The sequence below is a fragment of the Vipera berus genome (genome assembly GCF_964194415.1).
Source record: "Vipera berus genome assembly, chromosome: Z".
Classification (NCBI taxonomy): Eukaryota; Metazoa; Chordata; class Lepidosauria; order Squamata; family Viperidae; genus Vipera; species Vipera berus.
The window spans coordinates 48,138,703-48,165,411 of NC_138205.1; the positions used below are offsets into that span (position 1 = coordinate 48,138,703).

General features: G+C 37.6%; 1 protein-coding gene across 1 annotated transcript; it reads left to right on the top strand.

The window, feature by feature from the left end:
* The first annotated feature begins 585 nt into the window (after nucleotides 1-585).
* CDKL2 (cyclin dependent kinase like 2) lies at nucleotides 586-26,709 on the top strand. Its single transcript, XM_081343244.1, has 14 exons — nucleotides 586-805; nucleotides 2,986-3,176; nucleotides 4,945-5,139; nucleotides 5,995-6,173; nucleotides 7,635-7,747; nucleotides 7,904-8,043; nucleotides 9,982-10,070; nucleotides 13,379-13,502; nucleotides 18,674-18,963; nucleotides 19,555-19,648; nucleotides 22,814-22,931; nucleotides 24,021-24,127; nucleotides 24,621-24,668; nucleotides 26,029-26,709. The coding sequence occupies exons 2-14, from the start codon at nucleotides 3,009-3,011 to the stop codon at nucleotides 26,038-26,040; spliced, it is 1,677 nt and encodes a 558-aa protein (XP_081199370.1). The 5' UTR covers nucleotides 586-805; nucleotides 2,986-3,008; the 3' UTR covers nucleotides 26,041-26,709.

The window sequence follows — 26,709 nt, forward strand, 5'->3', positions numbered from 1 at the left end:
TTAAAAAAAAAAAACTTCTGTTCCAAGAGGAAAAGAGGGAAAGGCGATGATGCCACAGTCGGAGGATGATTGCGATCCTGCCTTCCTTGAAGTCTCTAAGCCTTTCATCGCTAAAAAAATGTGCAGCATCCTATAAACCTCTGGCAACTCCCCCCCCCACTTGTCCCAGCCGAAGTTTTGCAGTCATATCCTTCCATTTTCTCTACCGCAAAGTAAAAAGGATAGGGAAGAGAGAAACAGGCAAGGTATTTCTTGCCGTTCACCGCGAAGCCTGAGTTTTGTTACGCATCGCTGGCTATTTTTTCCCCCCTCAAGCCATAGGGCTCCTTTTTCTGACTCATCTACTGTTCAAGCTCTTGCTTCTGTATTGGATAAACATCTTTCAACCATAATATTGACTGCAGATTTGCAACCGAGTGAAGAGCATAAGATGACCAGGATCTTCACTGATACCTCTTTCCCCAGAGGCTGGAGCTGCCCCTCCCTTTCTGGCGGCGTGCATCGGCCACTGCTCCTAGTATGTGTTTTGCAAGAGCAAGCTGACTGTTGCCATTGGATACTGCCTGGGCCTTTGCGTTCCATTCTCGCAACCGCAGCTAAGCTCGCGTTGTGCGGAACCCTCACACCTTCCCCTAGGTTTGTGGCTCCCCAAAAAGCCTTGCAGCTGAGGAGTCTGTGATGGTTAGGCACGGGCAAGCTTCGCCAGGGAACTTTGCAAGCGGAACAGGACCGGTGAGTTGCGCCTACTGCTGCAGGTGCAAATAACTTCGGGATCAGAAATACCGTAGTGCAATCTGGATTTTCAGTAAGTGTTACTGTTTTGCCAGGAGGAAGAAGGCTTTGGGACAGCGCTCTAACAAGCGTGCAGTAAGATTTATGACGCGGGCCCTCTCGACAGCGTACTCAGATTGTTAATTGACCTTCCTGTCCTCGAGACCCTATTACTGCCAGAGAGAAGGCAACCCGGATAAAGACTCCGGAAGAGCGGGCTGGAAACTAGTGGGATGGAGTGATGATCATGTAGGAATTTATAGCGCTCCCCGCTTTAAATATCTACATGAAAATATGGGATGAGATCCTTTGAGTTTGGTAGCTTGGGTTTGGTGATTGCGGTTCTCCAATGTCTCAGGTCAAACATGGAATGTCCCCCTGAGATTTGGGGGTGGGGGAGAATCAGTATCGTACAGTATTACGTGAGTGGCGAGTATAGGGGGAAGCAAGTAACCAAGATGGCATCTGATTTCAACAGTAGCTTTGCTGTTTTGGAAGTCCGGTATTTTAGGTCCTCCTATTGTTGGCTCAAGATAGGAACGGACTTTTTTTTTTTTTTACTAGAGGCTAGTTTGTCAGTTTGGTGTTGCATACTGTGTATCTTCTAAACCTATTATAGTATTGCATACATTGCTACAGGCACTATAATGTGCTTCCAGATAAGTTTAATTTTACATATCCATGTATTGAACTATTAGTTGTTCTTCAGTTTTCCTCATCAGTTGCAGTTGGATTTGTGTGGGGGAAGGGTGGGAGTTAAAATCAGCAAAATGGGGCTTGCATCATAACACTCTGCCTGTCACCTCCTTGGTATGTATGCCATTTCATGCATGCTTCAAACAGGCAAATCCCACACTCCATCATCTTACTGATTTTGACTCTCCTCCCTTTCTGAATTCCACTATCCAGAACCCTAATTCAAAGGAACATTTTTATACAGCCTTTCATAGTAGTGATCATAGTAGTGAACCATGGCTTCAATCGATTTGATTAACAGTTAAGGCACCTGGCTAAAAAAGAAATTGAGCTTTAGCCCATCATAGGCCTGAAAACTGGCTGGGTGATAGGACCAATCTCTCTTAGCCCAACTCACATCTCAGGATATTTTTATGGAAAAACAGGAGGAAGAAGGAGTATTAGGTATGTTGGCCATCTTGAGTTATTTATTAAAAAACAGGTGGGATAAAAAATCTAAACCAAAGATACATATTTTGTTGCTGTATAATGCTTATTTTATATGGCAACTGAGATTTTATTAAGGGAGACAATAGGAGAGATTTCCTTCTTATGAAAAGTCTACTAAAACTATACTTTCGCAATACATTCAAGATTGGTTAAAAAAAGGCACACATTGCTAGATGTTTTTGAACTCCATATTGCTGAAGTTCTAACTTTTCTCCCTTTATTTTATTATATATTGGTGACTGTAGATTGATACTCAGTTTTTAATTTTTTTATTTAAAGTGCTTTTGAAATGACATACTTTTAAATATAGGTAAAACAAAGTTATTTCTGAAGCAGCAGCTGCACTATGAGGGGACAGTCAGGTTAAAGCAGAATTTCTGAGAGTGACAAAAAAGTATCCTGGATGGATTCACATATTTTCAACCCAGTGTTTATTTATATCTTTGTTATCTTTGTGGTATATATGAAGCATACTTTGCTTTTTCCCCCTGATAGTATGAATTTATGTTGAATTTGCAAACTATCATCTATCTGTTCCTAATTTTTTCATTGTAAATTATCCTCAGCATTATTTTAATTAAAATATAAATATTGAATATAAATCAAAACATGACATAATACTCACACTGTGAACACATGGTGTTGTAAAACTAATGAAGCTGGGACATTTTAATTTATTCCATTTATTTCATTATGCTCAGATCAGCCTACTGAAGTGGACAAGGTTGAAACAAATATTTTTCCCTTCAGTACAGAGCTTAAAACATATTTTAGTTCTAGTTTAGTTCATTAAATGTTCAACACCTATTGGCAAGTGTCTATAATTACATTATTATGTTTTTCTCATATACTCATCCCTTGAGTATTTCTCATTTTTTTCTTGCAAAGTGAAGATTAGTGATATGTATTATCATAATGAAAAGCTGAAATATTATGTGCAAAAGAATGAATCACTGGTATTGGGACATATACAGTCTATTGCTTATACATGTGTATTAACTAATGTACACTGTGTATTGTATGCTACAGGCTACTCATTTGTTTAAATTCAGATGGAAAAATATGAGATCCTTGGACTTGTGGGAGAAGGAAGTTATGGAATGGTGATGAAATGCAGAAACAAGGAGAATGGCAGAGTTGTTGCCATCAAAAAATTTTTGGAAAGTGAAGATGATAAAATGGTTAAAAAAATTGCCCTGAGAGAAATAAAATTTCTCAAGGTAAGATAATGGCTGATAAGCTCATAGTTCTAAATTTGTAGTGACCTTTCACTTAATGTATGTAACCTTGTAGATCTTTTTATCTTTGCTATAATGTTATTCTTTGTTTATTAAAAATCAAAAATACAGATGTCACAGGTAAAATAACATCAAAAGGATGTGTGCAAATACTTTTGTTTAGTTTTAGACTGATTTCATACATTTGTCTGATTTACATTGGTCAGATTCCCAAAACAAAAAAGCCATAAAAGTTTATTAACCATAATTGTTATAACCAAAATCCAAACTATGTGATGATTAATATTTAGTGTGAATTGGGCTCCAGCATGTTAAATATTAAACAAAAGGTATACAGAAAACTGTTTTTAGAGAAAAGGAGAAGATCAGTATTATTGGAGGGAATTGCAAGCATAACTAAAGATGATCAAGTAAGGAAGAACTTGTTAATAGGAAATACGCCATTTGTTCAACTAAAAGCCATACATTTTAAAAAGCTGGGTTTTGTTTGATCTTTAGATAAATCAAGATATACTTTTGCTGCTGTAGTTAGTATGGTTAGTTAGAAAAAAGATTGTAATTTCTCTTTTACTATATTTATTAAAAAAAATATCACTGTATAGTACCAAACTATAGATTTCAAGATATAGAGTTAGAATAGAAGAGAACATAGAATAGAATACTAACCTTATTGTCACTTTGAATGTACACTAATTGGCATACATTAAAATGAAATTTCATTGCATACAGCTCTCAAAGGGTTACCACCACTGATATATACTACATAAATATGACAAAAATAAATAAATAATTAAATACAGAATTATGGATATACCCACATATATTATATGACACAGAGAAACAACAATCTAGTTCAGGTTATGTATACATGTGCATGGCGAGAAAAACGAATCTTGAGAGTTTACCAGGAGGATGGCATAGGGAGCAAAGCTATTACAGAATCATGCAGTCCTGCTAGAAATACTTTGAAGCCTTCTCCCAGAGGGAGCAACAGAAACAGACCATAAAGTGGGTGTGGGGGGTCTCTAACAATGCTTTGAGCGCTTATAAGCAGCATCTTGAATACCAGGGAGCAAGCTTCCTATGATCTTCTTGGCTGTCCTTACCACTCACAGTATGGACCTTCTATCTGAGGCACTGCTGCCACCAAACCAGACAGTGAGGCAGTTTGTTAAAATGCTCTCAATTGTGCCTCTGTAAAAAGTGGCCAGGACAGAAGGAGAAAGATGTGCTCTCCTCATCCTATGCAGTAAATGCAGACACTGGTTTGGTTCTAGTGTTTAGAGAAATCTAATATTTGGAAAAAGAAATCATTTTTTAAAAAATATATTATTTATATCAATTTATCTTATTGTCTTGGCCTAATAGAAATAGGGCATAGAATTAAAGCAGTATTTAACTTTGTTCTGTCAATTAGATTTTGCTGAATAAATAAATGGAGTAAATTTCTACCTTTAGGGAATTATCTCAAAAAAATAGTGTACTGTAGTTGTAATGGATTGCTGAATTAAATACAGTGATAGGGAAAAGAGATTGTGTAAATATTGAGACTGTAATGTTATAATACTTTGTGAATATTAATAATTATTAGTACTATCACCTAGAAACATGCATAAAACAGTATTTGGAAGTATTTGTATGATTTACTTAATCATATACATATTCTTCAAGAGGCAATTATTGTGAATATTTTCACGCAACATACTGCCATCCCTTGTAGTTTTATGACGCACTTTTTGTCTCCTGATAGCAATTAAGGCATGAGAACTTGGTGAACTTGCTGGAAGTCTGTAAGAAGAAAAAACGATGGTATCTGGTGTTTGAGTTTGTAGATCACACAATCCTTGATGATCTTGAGATGTTTCCCAATGGCTTGGATTATAACAGAGTTCGAAAATACTTATTTCAAATTATAAAAGGGGTAGGATTTTGTCATAGTCATAATGTAAGTAAATTACTGCACCTATTTATTTTTGTTTGTCTATTTTCTTGTTAGGATTTTTGAGAGAGATGCCAGTTTGATATTTCAGAATAAATCTACATTTGTAAGGATTTAAAATATTCTGATGTTGTATTTTCATGTTTCTTGCCATACAGCTATGAAACTATATGCTGTCTAATGAAAACAAACTAAACTGCCTTCTTTGATTTCTATTCTTTTTTGTGGAAGTGACATGTTTGTGTCATGTTTTCCCTCATTAGTTGGTGATGTAATAGTTGCTTCAGGGGTAGTATGCAAAGCTATTCTTTCAAAGGCAAGAATAGATTATTATGCTTGTCTGAATATTTTCTGAACATTCTGCATGTTTATCACTTGCATGCTCATATAAAGTGAGTAAACGTACATGTTCTCCCTTTGAGATAGCACAATATTTCACAGCTGGGTGAACAGTTCTTTAACAGACATTTCTCTTCATGTATTTGAAAATCCCATTAATTAAGATTCCTCATTTTTTGAAAAGTGTTACATTGTACATACTGTATATGGATTAGGGTAGATACTCTGATAGGGTCTATTATTTGGGTTAGGGTTGGTATTTTGTTATAATTTTTTTTTTACTTCTAGAAAAACATCCTTTCTTTACAATACAATTCATTGTGTGGAGATATAACATCACGGACCATCTGTGATTGACTTTTTGCGGTACAGTATCTCACATAATGTTCCATTTGACAAATGAGAATGTGAGGCAGGCTGTCCTCTTTATGTCAGTTTGAAGAACCTAGATGTTTTCTATAGAGGAATTTCCATAATGAGTTTATAATGACTTTGCTAACATAGATATGCATCCTTTTTAAGATCATACACAGGGATATTAAACCTGAGAACATATTGGTCTCCTGTTCGGGAATTATCAAACTCTGTGATTTTGGATTTGCTCGAACTCTGGCAGCTCCTGGTGAAGTTTACACAGATTATGTGGCAACACGGTGGTATCGAGCACCTGAGCTATTAATAGGTGATATCAAATATGGCAAGTAAGGAAATTTAGAATTCAATGTTAAAATATTATTTTTTTAAAAATTTTTTTTTATTCAGAACAAAGTTAAAATGCAAAATAGAAAACTCAATAAAAATCCAAGAAGACATTAAAAAACACACAAAACAGAACATTAAAAAGGGTGTATCAAAAAACCCAACACATTATAAACATATCCCCTTTAGTTGAATAATGATTAATGTATTACTACAATTAGTTCCTGCCACTTGTGAAACAGGCCCTCCCAAATATTTTAAACTACTAAATCTATTAACAACTTGTTGAACTGTCTTCTATATATTATATTAGTGACAAAGTAGTTAGCAGGAAAAACAATAATAGTAAAACAGAACAAAATTAAAGTTTCAAATCTTTCTGCTAAGAAACTTGTAGAAAATTTACCACGGCATTTTAACTATCCGGAATCATCCCAAAAATTATAAATAGATCATCTTTGGTCAAAAATCCATGTTTGTTTCTTAATATCCTCTCTTGTCAATTGTTGTGTAATTAAATGTAGAAAATTCAGTCTCCAGAATATGTCTATCTTCGAGTCAGAGTGCAAGCAAAAGTAATTACTAGTTAATTGTAATAAATCCATCCAGTCTCCCTCTGTCTTTGTAGAGGAAAGGAATTTGTCTCCTTCTCTTCCAGCTGAGGCCGTAATGTTGGAGAAGTATAGAGACTTAGACATCTCAACAACAAATGAAATCCACTTCACTGGTTCTTCAGCTGTGAGACTCTCTCTTTGATCTGGAATTAGATCAAAGTCCTTTTGTGTATCTTTATCCAAAGATAAAGCTTCCAGTTGTAACATTCTTTGAAGAATCATTAAAGTTTAATCAAGTTTATGTAAGAGAAAGCTAGCTATAAACTGCATATATTCCCACCCATCTTTCTTAGATTTCAGATTTCATTTTAATCGGTGGAACTTAAATCAGGGAACAGAGAGTGAAAAAATATTTTTCTCTATATTTGAATCCAAAATTATAAGAAAAATTCAATAAAAATAAATTCCAGGTATTTTGCAAACTCAAAAAATACTGTGGTGTTTAATGTCTCTTCACCACCTCCTCAAACATTGCTGTGCTTTCCATACAGAAGGGACAGAGGTTATCCAGAACAACGTATATCAGAAAGAAAAGAGAAAAAGCACTTAGAGTCCAGCAAGGGGTTGAAATAAATCAGCATTCAACTGCTGGTCAATTTTTAAACGAAAAGCAAAATAAAACAATAAAGTCAAAAAGTGAAAGTTAAAATTCTGGCATGCTTAGAAAATGAAACTGCTTGACAGGAAGATGGATATGCTTAGGGACTTCACAATCATTTTCTAGAGGGAATTGGAATGTCTAGGACCCCCTTTCCCCACTGGGTCACTATTGTCTAAAAGTCATCTTGGGTCACTCCTATGTGCTCCCATTTAAAACCAGGAAACAGCATAAGTATGTTTTATTTGCAGGGCTGTTGATGTTTGGGCCATTGGCTGCCTGGTAACTGAAATGCTTACAGGAGAGCCCCTTTTCCCTGGAGACTCTGATATTGATCAGTTATACCATATTATGAAAAGTCTAGGTAAGAATGCATCCTGTCTTTTTGTCTATGCTTTTTATCTATCTGTATGTCTGCCAGTCTCTGCCTGTCTCTCTGTCTGTCTGTCTAGCTAGCTAACTATTCAATTTTTTTTGCAAGGTTATACTTATTATTGATAAAAATAATTATTAATTTTAGGTAACTTAATTCCAAAGCACCAGAAGTTATTCTACAAAAATCCTCTCTTTGCTGGAGTGAGATTGCCCGAAATCAAAGAGTTAGAACCTCTTGAAAAACGATACTCAAAACTCTCCATTGCAGTCATAGAATTTGCAAAGGTAATTTTGATCTTTCTGCCTGTTCCTATTAGGAGAATCATGACTTTAGGAATCTTTTAAGTTTCTTTGAAATTGAATATTGATTGAAAAATCAAACATTTCAATATTGATGATCTTTTCCTAAACTCACTTGGCTGCTTTAGAAACTGTTTCTAACTATCTTAGTATATATGCACATGCCCTCCTATTTTGTTTTTCAGGAATACAAAGCAAAATTAAGAATCGATATATAAATATGTACATGAAAACAACTGCGAGATCCTTCCAAAGAACCCAGATTTCTAGTTTTCAGCTTAGCGACCATTCAGAGTTATGACAGATCCCTCGAAAGTACTTAATGACCCAGTTTCAAAGTTAGGGCCGCTACAGGGTTCTTACAGTCATTTGTCCTTACAATCAAATACAGGGATGCTGCATCGCCCCCCACCCAGCCTGGCCTGTCTCTTCCCCCATATCTCTCCAAACAAGTTCCTGCAGGCCTTGGAGATCTCTCTCTCTCTCTCTCTCTCTTTCTCTCTCTCTCTGTCTCTCTCTCTCTCTTTCTCGTTCTCTCTGCTGGGCAGCCCCACTTTCTTTTCAGCTGCTAGCCCCTTGGACAGCGAGGCTCCACAACAAAGAGGGAGCTCCCTTATCATCAGCCATTATCCTTGGCAATTGCAGACAGGTAGGGCTTGGGGCCTGAGTGGTGGAGATGGGGGACTAAACCCAATCTTGTCAGTGGTGGGGGAAAGAGCAAAGACATGGGTAAGCACAGCTATGTTATGAAAAGCCACCAGCAGGACGGAATCCACCAAGGGGATAGTTTGATTGCTGTTGCTGTGTGTGAGGAAAGGCTTGAATTTGATGGCTTTAATGGCTGCTCCATTTCTGGGATCTACCTGCTTTCTGCCTTTCCCTTCCAGAGTGAGGCTGGGCTGGGGTGCTGGGGCTTCCCATTCTAGAGCAAACTGGATTTCTTTTCCCATTCTAGGACAAACTGGGTTTCTTTCCCAGTCTCCTTGCATTTGTGGTGTACTTCAGCATCCTGTCCAACTCACACAAGTTCTGTGCTGGCCCTTCCCTGCATCTCCACAGCACCTCATGCTGGGACATTTGCTTAATGACCCATGCATTCAGTTAGTGACTACCATTGGTATGGTTGATATTTGGAGTCTTTGAAGAAACAGTCTCACTTAACAACTGCCACGTAACCTTAATGGGCAGACTCCATTATAGTTGTAAGTTGAGGACTCCCTGTATGCATTTAAACAAACATATGTCTATTTTCGTTTGTAAAAATATGCTAATGTGCATTCTGAATGACTTTTTAGAAGACTTGTGCAACCTATTCAGTATCAGTTTCTTAGTTCAAATGACAGCTTAAAAATTTTGGAATATCTTGAAACAACTGAGCTGTAATGTCTTTGCTTCCTGTTCTTTGAGTATTTGATTGCTCACTTATTTTTGTAGATTATATTTTTATCCCACCTTTATTATGTTGATAGGTGGCAAACATACCTAATGTTCCTTTCTCCTCCCATTTCCCCCATAACAGTCCCGTGCAGTGGGTTGGGTTGAAGGAAGAATGACTGACCCAAAGTGACTCACCCAGCTTTCCTGCCTCAAGTGGGACTAGAAGTTTCTCAGTTTTGTACTGTTTCCAATATCAATTTTATATTTTGAGATGTGATGTTCTAATTTCAGATATAGAACTTCTTGGCAATAGTGTGATTAGGTTTGTGTGATTACCATTTGAATAAATCCTCATTTAGCTACAAAAGTACAGAAAACTAGTTTAGACTTAAAAGTTTGGAATGCTCAACGGAATGTTTGACATTTTAGCTTCTGTCATTGCTCCCTTCCCATTTCCACTGTGTGTGTGTATTTAAAAAAAGTCCATTGGATCCTTTTATTTGATTCCATTGTGTATAACAAGTTAAAGTTTTAATCTTACTTCAGCAATGTCTGCAAACTAATCCAGAAAAGAGGCCATCTTGTAATGAACTGCTACAGTGCAACCTCTTTAACAAAGATGGGTTTGCTGAAAGGTGAGTTTTCTGATTTTATCAAAATACCTGTTAAAAAGAAAGAATAGTGAGATGTTCTCCTTTTAGCATATACAAAGATGGAACTAGATATTGGTGACTTCTGGAGCTGCAAAAGAGTTGCAGTGTCAGTAAGTGAAAATCATAGATGGGAATAATGACACTCCTTACCTGTTTACTTACTCCTTTTCTGTTGCAACGTTCTAATCTCAGAAAATTGATGACAGATTTGGTCTGAGAGTATAACTCAAGAAAACAAATTGGCATAGGTCATGATCTGACCCAGCTAATTCTTCATTGCAGAAGAATTTTACTTCACTTCCTGTATCAATGTAAAGTAGTTGCTCCTTGTTTGCTATCAAATGTTTAGTGCCAGTTCTATATGACTAACCAGAATACCCAGAATTTCTTTTAACAGGAAGTGAACTTTACAAATGATGCTTAATTCATATTAGACACTGCCCCATTTCACATCTATTTAGCTCACATAGATTATTTATGAACAATTGAACAATATAAACTCATGGTCAGATACAGTAGTTTCTCTGTACAGGGAAGATTTTTTAAAAATATTCTTGTTGATTTCTTGGATTGTACTTTTAGTGGAAATCTATATGTGAAAATCTTTTTGTTACTCGTGAGTTTATAACTAGCATTAATTAAAAAATAACTGGACACTGGGGAAGAGTGAAAAAAACATATTTAAATACATACAGGTAGGTAGTCCTTAAGATATAGCCATAATGTAACTTGCCTATTACTGTCGCTTGTCATGATGGTCATTAAGAGATGGCCTTGCTTAATGACCTCTGCCCTCTGTTGCCCCTGATGAAGCCTTTAAATGAAGGTGCAGATTGTTAAGAGGAACATGGGTGTCTCGGGTAGGAGAGGCCCTGGGAGGCTGAGCACAGGACCACTTGTGCCAAGCATGATGATTCTTTCAGGTGCCAGGTCAAATGATGAGGAAGAGCTGGTGGCTTCCTGCAGTCAGTTGTAAAGATGAATAATCACTGGCATACTGCAGCAACTGTAACTTTGAAATGAGTAACTTTTGGGAGAGACTGATTGAATGGCTAATAATTGTCTAATTGTTCATTGAGGACTACCTATAATTTTTAATCCCTTTTTTGTATTATAGTCAATTTATTTATTTCAGTCATTGACCAGCAAATCAAAGCTTTGAAACATAAGATTGCAGCCATCCTGTTGAAATGATAGTGTAACATATACATGACAAAAATAAGCCTTACTGTTAACTTTAGCAGACAGATTTAAACAGAAACACAAAAAGATAACACAGCAAGCAAGATGATAATAAATATCCATCCACCTATTGGGAGCCCCAGGGGAATAACAGCAGAAAACCCCCAAGATGGCCATTGTATACAGCACTCAGCACTAGGTCTGTGTCAAAATTTATAGCTCAAAGTGCAGAGCCAAGATGTTATCAAACCTGGTATCAAAACCTGTTGATGACCCTATACCCATTGTACCTAGGACCTGACTTTGCCTAGATGGTGCATGTATTTCTCATGTAAACTCACAAAATCATGGGATGTAAACAAGAGCTAGGAATATATAGATAAGCCAGTGCTGATCTAAATAATCTTGAGTTCCTCCTACAGCTGTTTAAAGATTCCTTCCTTTTTTATCAAACCAGTTTTGAGTAGCTTTATAAAGTTTTGTGAAGTCCTTTATGCCCTTGGAGCTTGTTTGTTTGCAGTTTCATTACCTGAATAGGTAACAATCATCATTACACACTCAGAGAGCATCAAGGACTCCATAGTTCAGCCATGAGTCACATACCTGTGTTTTCCTGAAAGTAAGACCTACCCCGAAAATAAGCCCTAGCTTGATTTTTGTGGGTGGGCCTAATTTAAGACCTATCCCCAAAATACGCTCTAGTTTTGGGGCAAGGCACATACCTAAAAATCAAGCTAGGGTGGGCGTATGGAGCTGCCCCATGCGTCCTGCACCCATTTACCTTGCAGCCAGGCCCCGAATGGAGGCAAAGCAGTCAGCTGGCAAAGAAACAGTTCTTTAATCACTGCCCAAATTCCCCCAAAGCTCCCACGTAAGCTGGCAAGAGTTCAATCAATGCACACATAGACAAGACAGATAACATAAAAACAAAACGTAAATAGTCCTTTTAACTCTTGGCTTGCCTGCAGTCTGTAAGGAAAGACTCAGAAATGTCTTCTGTGGTTGTGAAGCAGGAAACCATCCAATCCGGATTTCAAAGTGCCCAGGTTAGACGAGCACAGTTCACTATCTCAAGATAACACGTTTGTTCCTGGCAAATGCCCCACCCCACAGCGTCTCCTTATATCTTAGTCCCCAGGTGTGCCTTGTGAAGTGGGTCGGGACGGTCTCCTCCTGAGCAATTGAGCCTGCCTCCACTGTTCTTTCCTCTGTCCTCCTTGCTCTAGGATCAGGTGGGGGGGCTTGCTCCTCATCTGCACTATGCCTTTCCTGTTCCAAACCTGAAGGGCCTTGGCCTGCCTCAGCCTGCTCTTCTCTACAGTCCCTACCAACACCCGCTCCTGGGTCTCAACAAAGCACTCCATATCTTCCTCGGAGTCAGGCTCAGACGGAGGCATGACACCTCTCCTCCCCAGCCCACTTCTTCTATGACATCCCCAGGCCTGCATTTCACAGTCGCGTTTCCAAAAGGCCACTGGAGCCAAGAACTGAGCTATGGATTCAGTTCATCACTTGGTTCTGCAAGGCCTCTGACTGCGAAATGCAGGCTGGTGTTCCATTCTCAGCTGCAGAATGAAGCCATTCTATAAGCCGCAGAAGTGGGCTGGCTAGCTGGGGCTATCGGTGCCAGAGGTGAATGAAAAAGACACACATACACACACACATCCCAAAATAAGATCTGGTGCCTCGGTGCCAGAGGTGAATGAAAAAGACATACATACACACACACACACCGAAATAAGATCTGGTGCCTCGGTACCAGAGGTGAATGAAAAAGACACACATACACACACACACCAAAATATGATCTGGTGCCTCTTTTGGAGTAAAAAAAAAAGACCTGGTTTTATTTTTGGGGAAACATGGTATATTCTGTATTTTTCCTTAGATTTTTTCAAGTGGCAGTTTTATTTGTATCTTGTTGTATTTCTGGCTACATCTTTACTTACCAACGTCTTTACTTACCAACATGGTAAAGATTGCTTTATTTTTTTTTTTAAATAACAAAATATAAGAAGGGGGTTTAAATGTGAATGTGTGATAGGTAAATGCTTTTGTTTATTAATAACAGTTTCATTTTTATGTTTTCATTTAACATGGAACATAAGATTTGTTAAAGAACTTAAAATCAAGATTCAAAAAGAAAAAGAACACGCTGTACCCAAGAAACCAAAAATAAATAAGAAGGACAAAGATGATATGGGCGATGAAAGAAAAATGCTTTTAATCCAGGTTTGTAAAACACAGGATTTATTCTTCTTTAAAACTGTATGTGACTAATGCTTTTAAAGCAAAGTTTAATCTTTCCTATGAGAAAGGGGCCTATTTAACTTATATGCAGAGCACATCATGAGAAAGGCAGGGCTAGATGAATCAAAAGTTGGAATTAAGATTGCCAGAAGAAACATCAACAACCTAAGATATGCAGATGATACCACTCTAATGGCAGAAAGTGAAGAAGAACTAAAGAGCCTCTTGTTGCGGGTGAAGAAGGAGAGTGCAAAACTTGGGTTGAAACTAAACATTAAGAAAACCAAGATCATGGCATCTGGCCCTCTCAATTCCTGGCAAATAGATGGGGAAGAAATGGAGGTAGTGACAGATTTTATTTTCCTGGGCTCCAAGATCACTGCAGATGGGGACTGTAGCCAAGAAATTAAAAGACGCTTGCTCCTTGGGAGGAAAGCCATGGCAAATCTAGACAGCACACTAAAAAGCAGAGACATCACCCTGTCAACAAAAGTGCGTATAGTCAAGGCTATGGTCTTCCCAGTTGCAATGTATGGCAGTGAAAGCTGGACCATAAGAAAGGCTGAGCGCCAAAGAATTGAAGCCTTTGAACTATGGTGCTGGAGAAGACTCCTGCGAGTTCCTTGGACTGCAAGGCGATCAAACCGGTCAGTCCTAGAGGAGATCAACCCTGACTGCTCTTTAGAAGGCCAGATCCTGAAGTTAAAACTCAAATACTTTGGCCACCTAATGAGAAGGAAGGACTCACTGGAGAAGAGCCTAATGCTGGGAAAGATTGAGGGCAATAGAAGAAGGGGACGACAGAGAATGAGGTGGCTGGATGGAGTCACCGAAGCGGTAGGCGTGAGCCTAGATGGACTCCAGAAGATGGTAGAGGACAGGAAGGCCTGGAGGAACATTGTCCATAGGGTCGCGATGGGTCGGACACGACTTCGCAACTAACAACAACAACAACATGAGAAATTACTCTTCATTGTTTGAGATGGGATTGTCAGAAAGAATGAATTCCATAACATCCTATTTTGAATGCTATGTTCCTCTGAAACCTTTCCTTCTTTATTTTTAGTTACCGGTATATATTTTGTTCAAGACAAGATTAAAATACAAAGTACAAATTCAAATTTAAAAAAAATTCAAAAGAATCCAAAAACCACCCAGAAAATAAGCCATAGCCTGATTTTTTTACCATGCTCCTAATATAAGCCCTACCTAAAAATAAACTCAAAAGGGTGGGCGTGGCCAGCACATGGGCCAACGGTGTCTGGCAGCAGCCATAGCCCACACAACACAGGTCATTCAGACTTACTGTGCAGCTGCCTGGTTTGTGGGAGGCTCACACGGCGGCACTGGCAGCAGGCAGAGGCAGAGGCACAGTGGGGGAAGGCAGGCAATCTAGACATGCTGCCCACTCTGTCCCACCATCTCTTGGCTTGGCTGAGGCTGTGCCAGGGCAGGTGGCCACATAGTGCGTCAGGATTGCCTGCATTCCCCTTATGCCTCTGCCTGCTGCTGGTGCTGCAATGTGAGCTTCCCGCTAGCCAGGAGGCCACACAACACATCTGGATCGCCTGCCTCCCCCCGCCCTGCCCCGTATCTCTGCCTACACCTGTTGCTGGTGCTGCCATGTGAGTCTCCCACAAGCCAGGCAGCTGCACAGCACATCCAGATTGCCTGTCTCCTCCTACCTCTCCCTCCATGCTAAGACTTACCTGTGCTGTGCCAAAGGGCTGCCGGGCTGTGGCTGCTGCTTGACACTGTTGGTCCTGCATGCTTGCTGCCTCTTGTGCCCAGACGGGTTGATCACCTTGATACTGTGTTTTCCTCAAAATAAGCCCTAATGCATCTTTTTGTGCCCCAAAAAATATAACACTGGGTCTTATTTTCAGGAAAAAATGGTATATATATACCATTTAATCTTATCAAGGAATATATATATATATATATATATATATATATATATATATATATATATATATATATATATATATATATATATATATATATATGCTGTGCATACACACACACATGTATATACATACATATATTAATCACAGACCATTTAGAATACATAATGGAAAAAGGTATCTTCAGAATTAACAAGGCTGATACTATATGTTATAAAGCTATTACAGAATCTAGTTGTTCTGCTTCAGATACTGCAAAGCCTCCTCCCAGAAAGTAACAAAGAAAACTAGTCATGAAGGGAATGTGGAGTGCCCGAGACAATACTGTGGACCATGGTCAAGCAATGCTTATATGCTATGTCCTAAATAGAAGGAAATGAACTTCCAGTGATCTTTTCTGCCATCCTTACTGTTCTTTCACAACCTTCCTTTTGAAACAGTAATACCTCAAACCACAAAGTAATACAAAAGGATACTTGCAATCCTCCCTCTATTGAAAGTGGTAAGGAGGGGGGAAAGAAGATGTGCTTTCTCATATAATGCAGAAAAAAGGTAGGCACTGCTCCACCAGCTCCACCAGTGACTCATAAGCTAACCTCATCAGCTGCACACCCAAAAACTTGATGCTACTAACCGCCTCCACTGTTGAATTGTTAATATACAGAGGTGTGTGGCTAGAGCTGCCTTTTCTAAAATCAACAATGATCTCTCTTGTTTTTCTTATATTTAAAACCAGGCTGTTTTTATTATACCAGTTCATCAAATCCTCTGCCTCCTCCTGTAATCACCCTTGTTATCCTGAATAAGGCCCACCAGAGTTGTATCATCTGCTTACTTCACAATATGGTTGGTAGCAAACCTTGCCCAATAGTCATGCGTCAGCAGAGTGAAAGACAGCAGACTTAGGACACAGCCCTGAGGAAAACCTGTGCTCAAGAATATGAGCGAAAAATAATAGTTCCCAACTCGCACATATTGCGGCTTATCAGTGAGAAAAATCAAGAACCCAGTTGCACAAAAGAGTATTGAAACCTAAAAGGCCCAATTTATCTACTAAATGCTGAAGAATGATTGTATTAAATGCCAAACTAAAGTCAACAAACAATATTCCTTTAAGTCTGCCAAGCTCAGATGGAGAATATAGGAAGCAGCAGCCTCAGTGGAACTGTTTGGACAGTAAGCAAACTGAAGTGAGTCAAATGCTGGAAGCAGGCTGGGTACAATAAAGTCCTTTATCAGCCTTTCAAAACATTTCATAATGATGGACATAATTGCAACCAGGTGATAATCATTAACACCTGTGATTGAAGACTTTTTTGGCACTTGCAAAATAATGAGTCTTAAAACTGCCTGCTGCAATGAAAGATTGAAAATATTTGCAAGAAGACAAGCCAACTCATCTGCATACTCCTTAAGAACATGCCCAGGGATATTATCCAGGCCTGCTGATTTATAATGTTAACTTTCCACAATGTCCTCCAGACTGAGCTAACATCAAAGCTAATCTTTTTCTCATCAGGATGGGGTATGGCTTTCCACTCAGGTAATATTTGATGCCTCAAATCTTTTTAAAAAAATGTGTTCAGCTCATTTAAAAAAGACTGTTGTCCTTACAGCACGATGGAGCCAGCTTATAGTCTGTAATGGCTTAGATGCCTTGCCATATACACCTGATGTTCTTAGAGTCCTGAAAAAAGTTCTGAACTTTCTGGCAATGGGATTGCTTTGCTGTTTTTATGGCATATTTCAAATTGGCTCCGGCTGTTCTAAGCACCAGCATATCACTGGATTAAAAGCCACATTCTGTGCTTTCAATAGCTTGTGAACCTCAGGTGTCATCCATGGTTTTTAATTAGCCTGCACCATGAGGCTTTTAAGGACACAGACATTCTCAATGCATTTCTGAATATATGCAGACACGGTGGCACACTCGTCTACATTAATATGTTGGTTAACTACAGCAACTTCTTTAAACGTGCCCCAATCCGTGTACTCAAAGCAATCTTGTAATACTTCTGTAGATCCCTCCGCTCAAACCCTCACCTGTTTCATAATAGAGACTTATATGCTGGGATAAGCAGCACAGAGAGATGGCCAGAAGAGCCAAGGTGAGGACTGGGAATAGCTTTGAATGCATTCATGATGTTAGAATAAACAAAATCCAATGTATTCTCACCTCTGGTTGTGAAGTTCACATACTGATGGAAACCTGATTAAAGTCCCCTACAACAATAACAGCAGCCTCCAAACAAATAGTTGATAACTCACTAATGGTATGATAGAGAACATTCAGGGCCTCATCTCTGTTTGCATAAGGAGGAATATACACAACAAAAAGAAGAAATATCATACCAAAAAGAAAAGCAAACAGAGTCCAGCAAGGGGTTGAAATAAATCAGCATTCAACCGCTAATCAATTTTTAAAGCAAAAAACAAAATGAAGCAATACATTCAAAAAGTGTAAATTAATATTCAGGCATCCTTAAGAAACTGCTGGCAGGAAGATGTATACTTCAGTGACTTTGATCACTTCCAATGGGAATTGGAACTTTCAAGACCCTGCCTTTCCAACTGGGGCCATGATTGTCCAAAAGTCGTCTTGGGTCATTCCTAAGTGCTACCATTTAAAACCAGGGAACAGCACTGCCAAAGAACCAGCTTTGGCAATAAAATCAGCACATCTTCAGTAAGAGGGGGGGGGGGGAAAGCCCTTACAATGCAGCAGCCACCTTGAGAGGAAGACCTGAAAATCCTTCTTTTTTTTTTTTGCTGAAACTCAGCATCTTGGCTGTCGGGTTTGAGTCAAATGATGATAGAATATTTGAACATAGATATAATTGGAAATATATGTATATTTCATGCAGGAAAACTCATTAGAGGACCAGGATTGATAATAACTGTTTGTCTAGTGTATACTTGATAACAGACTCGGATGATTTATTGCCATTTCTGTTGAATTTTTATTATAGATGTGACTTTTTTGTGTTTCATTGAGATAAAACAAAAGCTGTATTCTTCCATACTTGGATCAGGATAATTGTACATACATAGAGCAGTTCTGTGGATTTGAATGTGATTGGTTGCCTCTTGCAGATACAAATAATATTTTTTTCCATGTAGTTCTCCTAGCATCACTAAATAGTGCAAACGATAACAGAATTACAGTTTTCTGTGACCTTCATATAACTGCCTATTAATTTTTACTTATATTCAGTTCATCTGTAGTACTTGGTTTGTGTCTTGTAACAGGATTTAGGTGTGAATTCAAAGCTCAGAGACTCCAAGCTGTTCAGAATGAAAGTATCTAAGGCTGACATACTGAAATCTGAAAGGTCATCACGTATGAGTTTTCTGTATGATAATAGTGCTGGGCAATTTAATACAATTCCAACATATATACAGGATTCAAACAGTAGCCTAGAATATGTGAAGAATCCAAGCATGGTAATTCCTCCCATTGCACAGAATTATTCCACCACACAATCCAGCATCGATGGGACTCCCACAATAGGGACAACATTGGTAAACCATAATTACAGGTACAAAAATAGAATAAATTATCAAATTGGTATCAGTATTGCAGATTACTTTACACTTTAGCCATTTATATTTTAAAAATGCATATCTCTGCATATTATCTAATGTTACTTAAGGACTAATTCATATTTCCTAAGTATATAGCTACAGTATACTAATTTCCAAATAGGATGAAGGTCTCATCCTACAAAAAGTGAGAATTGCTCCAACAGTGTTTTTCTTACGTTTAGGCTTCATTGTCAGTATTTAGTTAAAAAAAACAACCACCAATTGTGTTGTAATAGAATAAAAGACCTGTAACTGAGTAGATATTACAGGCTGGAGGAAGGTTGAAGAAGGAGGGAGAAAACTCTTACCTTGCTATTAGCAAATGTTACCTACTGTAATCATTATCTGGCATGACAACTTCAATAATAACTCATGTTAGCAGTCTTCTGTACAAATACTGACCCAAATGTAGATCTAGTTAATTTTTGCAAACTCTCAACATCTTCTGCTGGAGATCAGTCTGGGACAATTGTATTTTTCAGTTATATAGTCTTAGACCTGGCTTTTAAATTTAAGGATGCCCATTCTGTGTATGTTTTTTTTAGAACTGATGAGAAAAGGAAAATATATTTCAATCCTTGTATCAAGCAAGGCAAAAAATCACCAGCAGGTCACTATAATATGACTTTATCAGCATCGGTAAGCTCTCTTTGAAAATATTTGAACCTTCCTGATATTTGGTATTTATATTCTGGATTCTGGAAAGGATAATCAAACAATCAGCGAACACCTAGAGGCAAACAATGTCATTACTAAAAGCCAACATGGGTTTGTGTGGTCCTCAATGGAACTGCATCTACATGGAGGGAAGTGTGTAGTGGGGTGCCCCAGGGCTCTATTCTAGGCCTAGTGCTCTTCAACATTTTCATCAACGATTTGGACAAGGGGATAGATGGGGAACTCATCAAATTTGCGGATGACACGAAGCTGGCAGGAATAGCTAACACTCCAGAAGATAGGCTTAAGATACAGAAGGATTTTGACAGATTTCAACATTGGGCACCATCTAACAAGATGAAATTCAATGATGAAAAAGTAAGGTTTCATATTTAGGTGTGAAAAACCAAATGCACAGGTATTGTATAGGTGGTATCTTGTTCAATAGTAGTAACTATGAGTGGGATCTTGGTGTCCAGTGGGCAATTCCTTAAACGTGAGCCAGCAGTGTGCTGCAGCTGTCAAAAAAGCCAACACAGTGCTAGGCTGCGTTAACAGAGGGATAGAATCAAGATCACGTGAAGTATTAATACCACTTTATAATGCCTTGGTAAGGCTACACTTGGAATACTGCATCCAGTTTTGGTCACCACGATGTAAAAAAGATGTTGAGAATCTAGATAGAGTACAGAGAAGAGCAACAAAGATGATCAGGGGACTAGAGGCTAAAACATAAGGAACGGTTGCTGGAATTGGGTATGTCTAATTTAATGAAAAGAAGGACTATGGGTGACACGATAGCAGAGTTCCAATAACTCAGAGGTTGCCACAAAGAAGAGGGAGTTAAGCTATTCACCAAAGCGCCTGAAGGCGGGACAAGAAGCAGTGGATGGAAGCTAATCAAGGAGAGAAGAAACCTAGAACTAAGGAGAAACTTCCTTACAGTTAGCACAATTAACCAGTGGAACAATCTGCCTCCAGAATCAGTGAATGCTCCAACACTGGAAGTTTTTAAGAAGAGAGTGGACAGCCATTTGTAATGGTATAGAGTTTTCTGGGGGTAGGACTAGATGACCTCCAAGGTCCCTTCCAACATCATCATCATCGTTGTTGATGATATTATTTATTATTATTATTCCACATCTTGTGGGAATTTGAGAAACCATAGGATGACCATGCAGACCTTGGAAAGTGGGCAAAGAAAAAAGAGAAAACAAAGTTCCCCATAACTCTTCCATGTGTACCTAGCAATTAGGGCCTTTCTCTTAACATTTTATCTTTCCTTGTTATTTTGGTATCCTTTCATTTAGTTAAAATATTCTACTATACTCATCAACCAAAAATGTTCCCTGGGCAATTTAAATAAAATCAATAAAAATAAAGGAATCCTTCCAGCAAATCTACAGTGAAACATGCACAGCACCAGGAGAAAAACTAGGCATTTTTTTCTTAAAGGGGAAAAAAAGTTTTTTCAATCCTTCTCAAATTTGTAATTAATGCTTTTTTCTTTCTGAAATATGTGTATGTATATGTATGTACACGTACACACACACACCTTCATAACTGTCCAAATTACACAAAATATTATCATTTTTGCTATGTGTTGTCATAACTCATTTAGGAACTGCTTTGAAAGCTTATCAAGATATGGGCACAATTTGCTTAGATAGTAGGTCTATCTTCTACTATTAGATGCAACTCAAGCTTTAAACTTTTTTTTAATGGAGAATGTTGTTGTTGTTAGCTGCGAAGTCGTGTCCGACCCATCGCGACCCTATGGACAACATTCCTCCAGGCCTTCCTGTCCTCTACCATCTTCTGGAGTCCATTTAAGCTCGCGCCTACTGCTTCAGTGACTCCATCCAGCCACCTCATTCTCTGTCGTCCCCTTCTTCTATTGCCCTCGATCTTTCCCAGCATTAGGCTCTTCTCCAGTGAGTCCTTCCTTCTCATTAGGTGGCCAAAGTACTTGAGTTTTAGCTTCAGAATCTGGCCTTCTAAAGAGCAGTCAGGATTGATCTCCTCTAGGACTGACCGGTTTGATCGCCTTGCAGTCCAAGGGACTCGCAGGAGTCTTCTCCAGCACCACAGTTCAAAGGCCTCAATTCTTTGGCGCTCAGCCTTTCTTATGGTCCAACTTTCACTGCCATACATTGCAACTGGGAAGACCATAGCCTTGACTATACGGACTTTTGTTGACAGGGTGATGTCTCTGCTTTTTAGTGTGCTGTCTAGATTTGCCATGGCTTTCCTCCCCAGGAGCAAGCGTCTTTTAATTTCTTGGCTACAGTCCCCGTCTGCAGTGATCTTGGAGCCCAGGAAAATAAAATCTGTCACTACCTCCATTTCTTCCCCATCTATTTGCCAGGAATTGAGAGGGCCAGATGCCATGATCTTGGTTTTCTTAATGTTAAGTTTCAACCCAAGTTTTGCACTCTCCTTCTTCACCTGCAACAAGAGGCTCTTTAGTTCTTCTTCACTTTCTGCCATTAGAGTGGTATCATCTGCGTATCTTAGGTTGTTGATATTTCTTCCGGCAATCTTAATTCCAACTTTTGATTCATCTAGCCCTGCCTTTCTCATGATGTGCTCTGCATATAAGTTAAATAGGCAGGGCGACAGTATACAGCCTTGCCGGACTCCTTTCCCAATTTTGAACCAATCAGTGGTTCCGTGTCCAGTTCTCACTGTTGCTTCTTGACCCGCATATAGGTTTCTCAAGAGACAAATAAGATGGTCTGGTACTCCCATCTCTTTAAGAACTTGCCACAGTTTGTTGTGATCCACACAATCAAAGGCTTTAGCATAGTCAATGAAGCAGAAGTAGATGTTTTTCTGGAGAATAGCCCTCACATTTAACTTAAGTATTTCATCATAGCCTCCTTTCCTTCCCAATATTCCAATATTATATTTTCAATAGCTATCACTTCTTTCTGTAGCTATCTGCAAATCTTGTTGTCCCCGTCTCTACCCCCACTCCATCTATTATGCTGGTTAAAGTTCTTTTGGTGTTAGAGAATGGGCTTACTATTAATATAGGATGGAGTAGATATTTAGTACTGCTTATATAAACTCTGCATACAGTGTTTCAATTTAGACTTTGTTTTTTTGCAAAACCACCATCACATTTTATTTGTTTGGTAATAGATGTCAAAAGAGAACAATGCTCTTCAGTCCCTCAAAAAAAGGAGGGAGTTTTCTAAAGCAGATGTTCATTTGCCAGGACTTAATTACAGCCATCTTCCTGAACTCAAAGGTGTGGATGGTAAGGTTTTGTGTTTGGTTATAGAATATTTATGAATAAGTTTTATTAAATGAAGGTTTTACAAAGATTTTTTTAAAAAACTACAGAAACATAAAGGAAAAAGTCACTGTGTATGAGTTGGGCAGCCATATAAATCTATTTAATATGTAAAAAAAGAAAAAGTGAAGAATATAAAGAGAATAAGAAAAAGAAAAATACCTAAAAAGCAACTTCTTTGTAGCAGTTTGCAGCAGTTAACATAGCAATTACATCTCCACCATCTCATATTGCACATTATAGCTCCTTTTTCCAATAAACAAACTTTTTAAATCAAAAAATCCACTAATCATTTGTTCATGTTATCCATTTTCAGCAAAAGTTCTATAAAAGATTTCAGTCTTTTAATTTCCTAGCTCAGAATTAGTTGAATAATTATAACATTCAAAGCTAAAAAGTATAGCTCAATGTATCATTGCCAGTTAACATTTTTCTGAAATGAAAATTTACCCTGTTCTATCTAAACTAGGATCATTAAAATGACAAGGCCAGTAGTTAAGATGTTTTTTATTTTTAGAGTGATTTTTGAATTCATTCCTATGAGTGCAAGTTCTGTATGTGATATATCCTAAAATTCATTATGCATATGTTTGTGCACACATGTTCAGCCCCTAATAAGCAGGCCTTCTGTCTTTGCTGCAGGTGTGATTGATGCTAGTCTGCCCACTTGTCTGAAATTATTTTAGTCCATTTTAGTTTTTTAATTAAGGGACTGGAAAATAATTGAGGTACATATCTCTAACAAACTTGAAAAAACCCTCGTTTAAAAGATATTGTGTAACTCTCTAGCTTCTGTTAAGCTTTAATTACCTTCCTACCTAGCCAGCATGTGATCTGATGATAATGTGAAGTGCAGTCCAACAGTCGTGGAGGGCCTCATGTTTTCCACCCTGTTATAAATCAATAACTGGCAAATTAATAGTTGAATCAGTCAAATAAAAAGAAAAAGCAGCTCAAAAGTCCTATGTAGCATTGTACATTTTAGGAAGTCTGCTACTTTTACAAAGGGTAATTTCTGTTAAACAAAAATCAAATGTTTTTTTCCATAAATAGTTTGGAATTCCAGATTTCTAAAGAAAGAAAATAAAATTGTTCCAGAGTCTCGCATGCCATCTCTTGCCACAATAGATCTTCAAAATCCAAACCTGGCTCTGCATCAGGTATTCAGTTCCTTTTATTTGGGGAGTAAAAAATGCACACACAACTTATGGCAGTAATTTTTCTTATTATTATTATTATTATCTACAAGGCATGTATCTTTCCAATATGCATCCTTACCTTCCTTAAAAAAATCCAGGCTATTCCTTAGGAAGAAAAAACATACTGCTTTTCACCTTTGTATTTATTAGTAAATGTATTGAAAATAACGCACAGAAGATCATATTTGGTACAGCTCAGTTAGAACATTATTATATCAATATTATCTTAAAAGAAATATGAGATAGCATCTTTAGAGAAAGATGAGAGAAATATTTATGAATTTGGACTTTTTAATAAGGGAACATAATAGAAGTTCATAAAATTATCTTAACATGATCAAACATGATAATAAATTCTAGTTATTGTTATTTCTTACTGATATTTTTGGTAACACTGACTGCTGGCCAAACATTACCCTGCTTGAAATTCAATCAAAATTTACTTGATTTGCAGATATCTGGAAGCTCCTTGCAAGATGCATCAGAAGCCACCTTCCCCAAGGTAGAACATTAGTAATAAACAGAATTGGCAACTCTTACTTGATTCCCATTGATCACACACCTGCAGCACTTTTACACCCTTATCATGGAGGTACTTTGAAATTGGGGGAGGGGGAGGCAATTCCTAGCATTTTGCTGTAGCTAAGATAATGGCAGTAAAAGGAAAAAAAATGATTTTATGTTAACTAGAACTATGGTACTAACACTGCTACTTCTTTTAAAATGATGAAGAAAGTAATCTACAATTAATCATTTCAGTGATCTTGAAAACTGATGTAATTTGGTAGAAAATTGTGGGAAGATATTTCTAACAATTGAACATAACAATTAAACAGATTTAACTGTTTAAGTGAAATTCTCCTATTTCTTTAATGCTGATTCACGTTTTCTATATAAAAGCTACCTGCCATTATCCAATAAGTCAGTCTTTTAAAGATTTTTTTTACTGGCAGTTCACATATTATGGTAAATGGCAAAGAAATCAGACATGTGTATCTATGGAGCCAAACAGGGTGAGTGATGAAACATATATTAAATATTGCTACACAAATTTCAGCCCTTACATACTTTCATTCACCATTGCAATACAAATATGAAAGAACAGACAACTCTACACACATTTCATAATTTTGGCATCATCATTTGTACATGCCTGTGAAATTATATATTACTTAGTATGAAGTATGAGGTCAAGAATATAAGTACTTTTAGATGGGGGAGGCAGATTTTAGAGCATTGTCTTACACTAATAGGTACTTTACGAGCATAACTTTTTCACCTTTTTATTTCAAATTCCTTGCTATGCAATTTGCAAATTGAACTGAAGTCATAAAGAAATCAGGGGAGGGCCATTGACATGATATCTTGTTCTTTAACTTTCTTTTAAGAATAAAATTCAGTCCTGTGGAAACCAGAATTTTGCGCTAAAAACCCTTAGCTCTGATCTAGCAGGGAGAGGGATATGGTGGTCCAGAAATGCATAATATAAATAAATACAATCTTTTGTAAATTCCTAAAGCAAAACAAAATTAGTATATATTTCCATTGAAATAAACTGTGAATTCATAGTGAAACTATGGATTGATTCTGACAATCTACAGCCATAAGCTTAGCATATTGTATGAACCCTGCCAGTGGTGGTTTGTTCAAGAGAGCATGGTTATGTTAACTGTGACTGAATACAGTACGCAAATAGACCTAGTAATGGTATTTAGGAAAAAGAGAAGATAATGCTTTGATAAAAGATAAAACTATTATTTAATATTATTTTTATGTTTTTGGTTAAAACTTAAAAGTTATAGCTTATATTTGCAATGTCTATGACAAATACTTTCCTTCTATAATTAACTTGGATGAATTAGGAAAAAATCTAAGCAGAATGTGACCTGATTAGTACTTGGATCAAAGATCATCAAGAAATTTCAAGTTTGTAGACCCTGGAAAGTTGGAAATAATTAACCACCAGTCAAGTTCAGCGATGAAGTCACCAGGAGTCAAACTCAAGGGGTACTTTTCTTTGTATAAGCTTTCTATCAAGATTGAGAGAATGCTTGCAGCTATGCATAGTTCTATGATTCTCTATTCATTTCCTGATTTTCACTGAATTCATGTAGTTACAAGCATGCATTCAAGGAAAATCCACTCCTAAACATTATATTTGAAAACTGGCTCTCTATGAACTAGCCTTTATCTCCATTTACCCTTTAATTACCCTTGATTCATGGATCTCACTAAATGATATGTTCCTAATACTATGACCGTTGTACAAAAATTGAAGTTAATATTATTTGAGTAGTATTTTTTTACTATCACTGCACCCAAATAATGGAATTGATTATTAGCATTCTTGTATAAGACGTTTTTGAAGTTGCTTAAAAAGTGTGTGAATATCAGTGTTTGTACATATTTGCCCTTATAACTCTTCAACACATTTGGAAATTCTAGATATTATTACTGTTTTGAGTAAACAGATACCTGATTGATTCCTTCTCTCCAGGAAATACCAGAAACGGATTCACTACATTTCTGCATATTTAGCACTC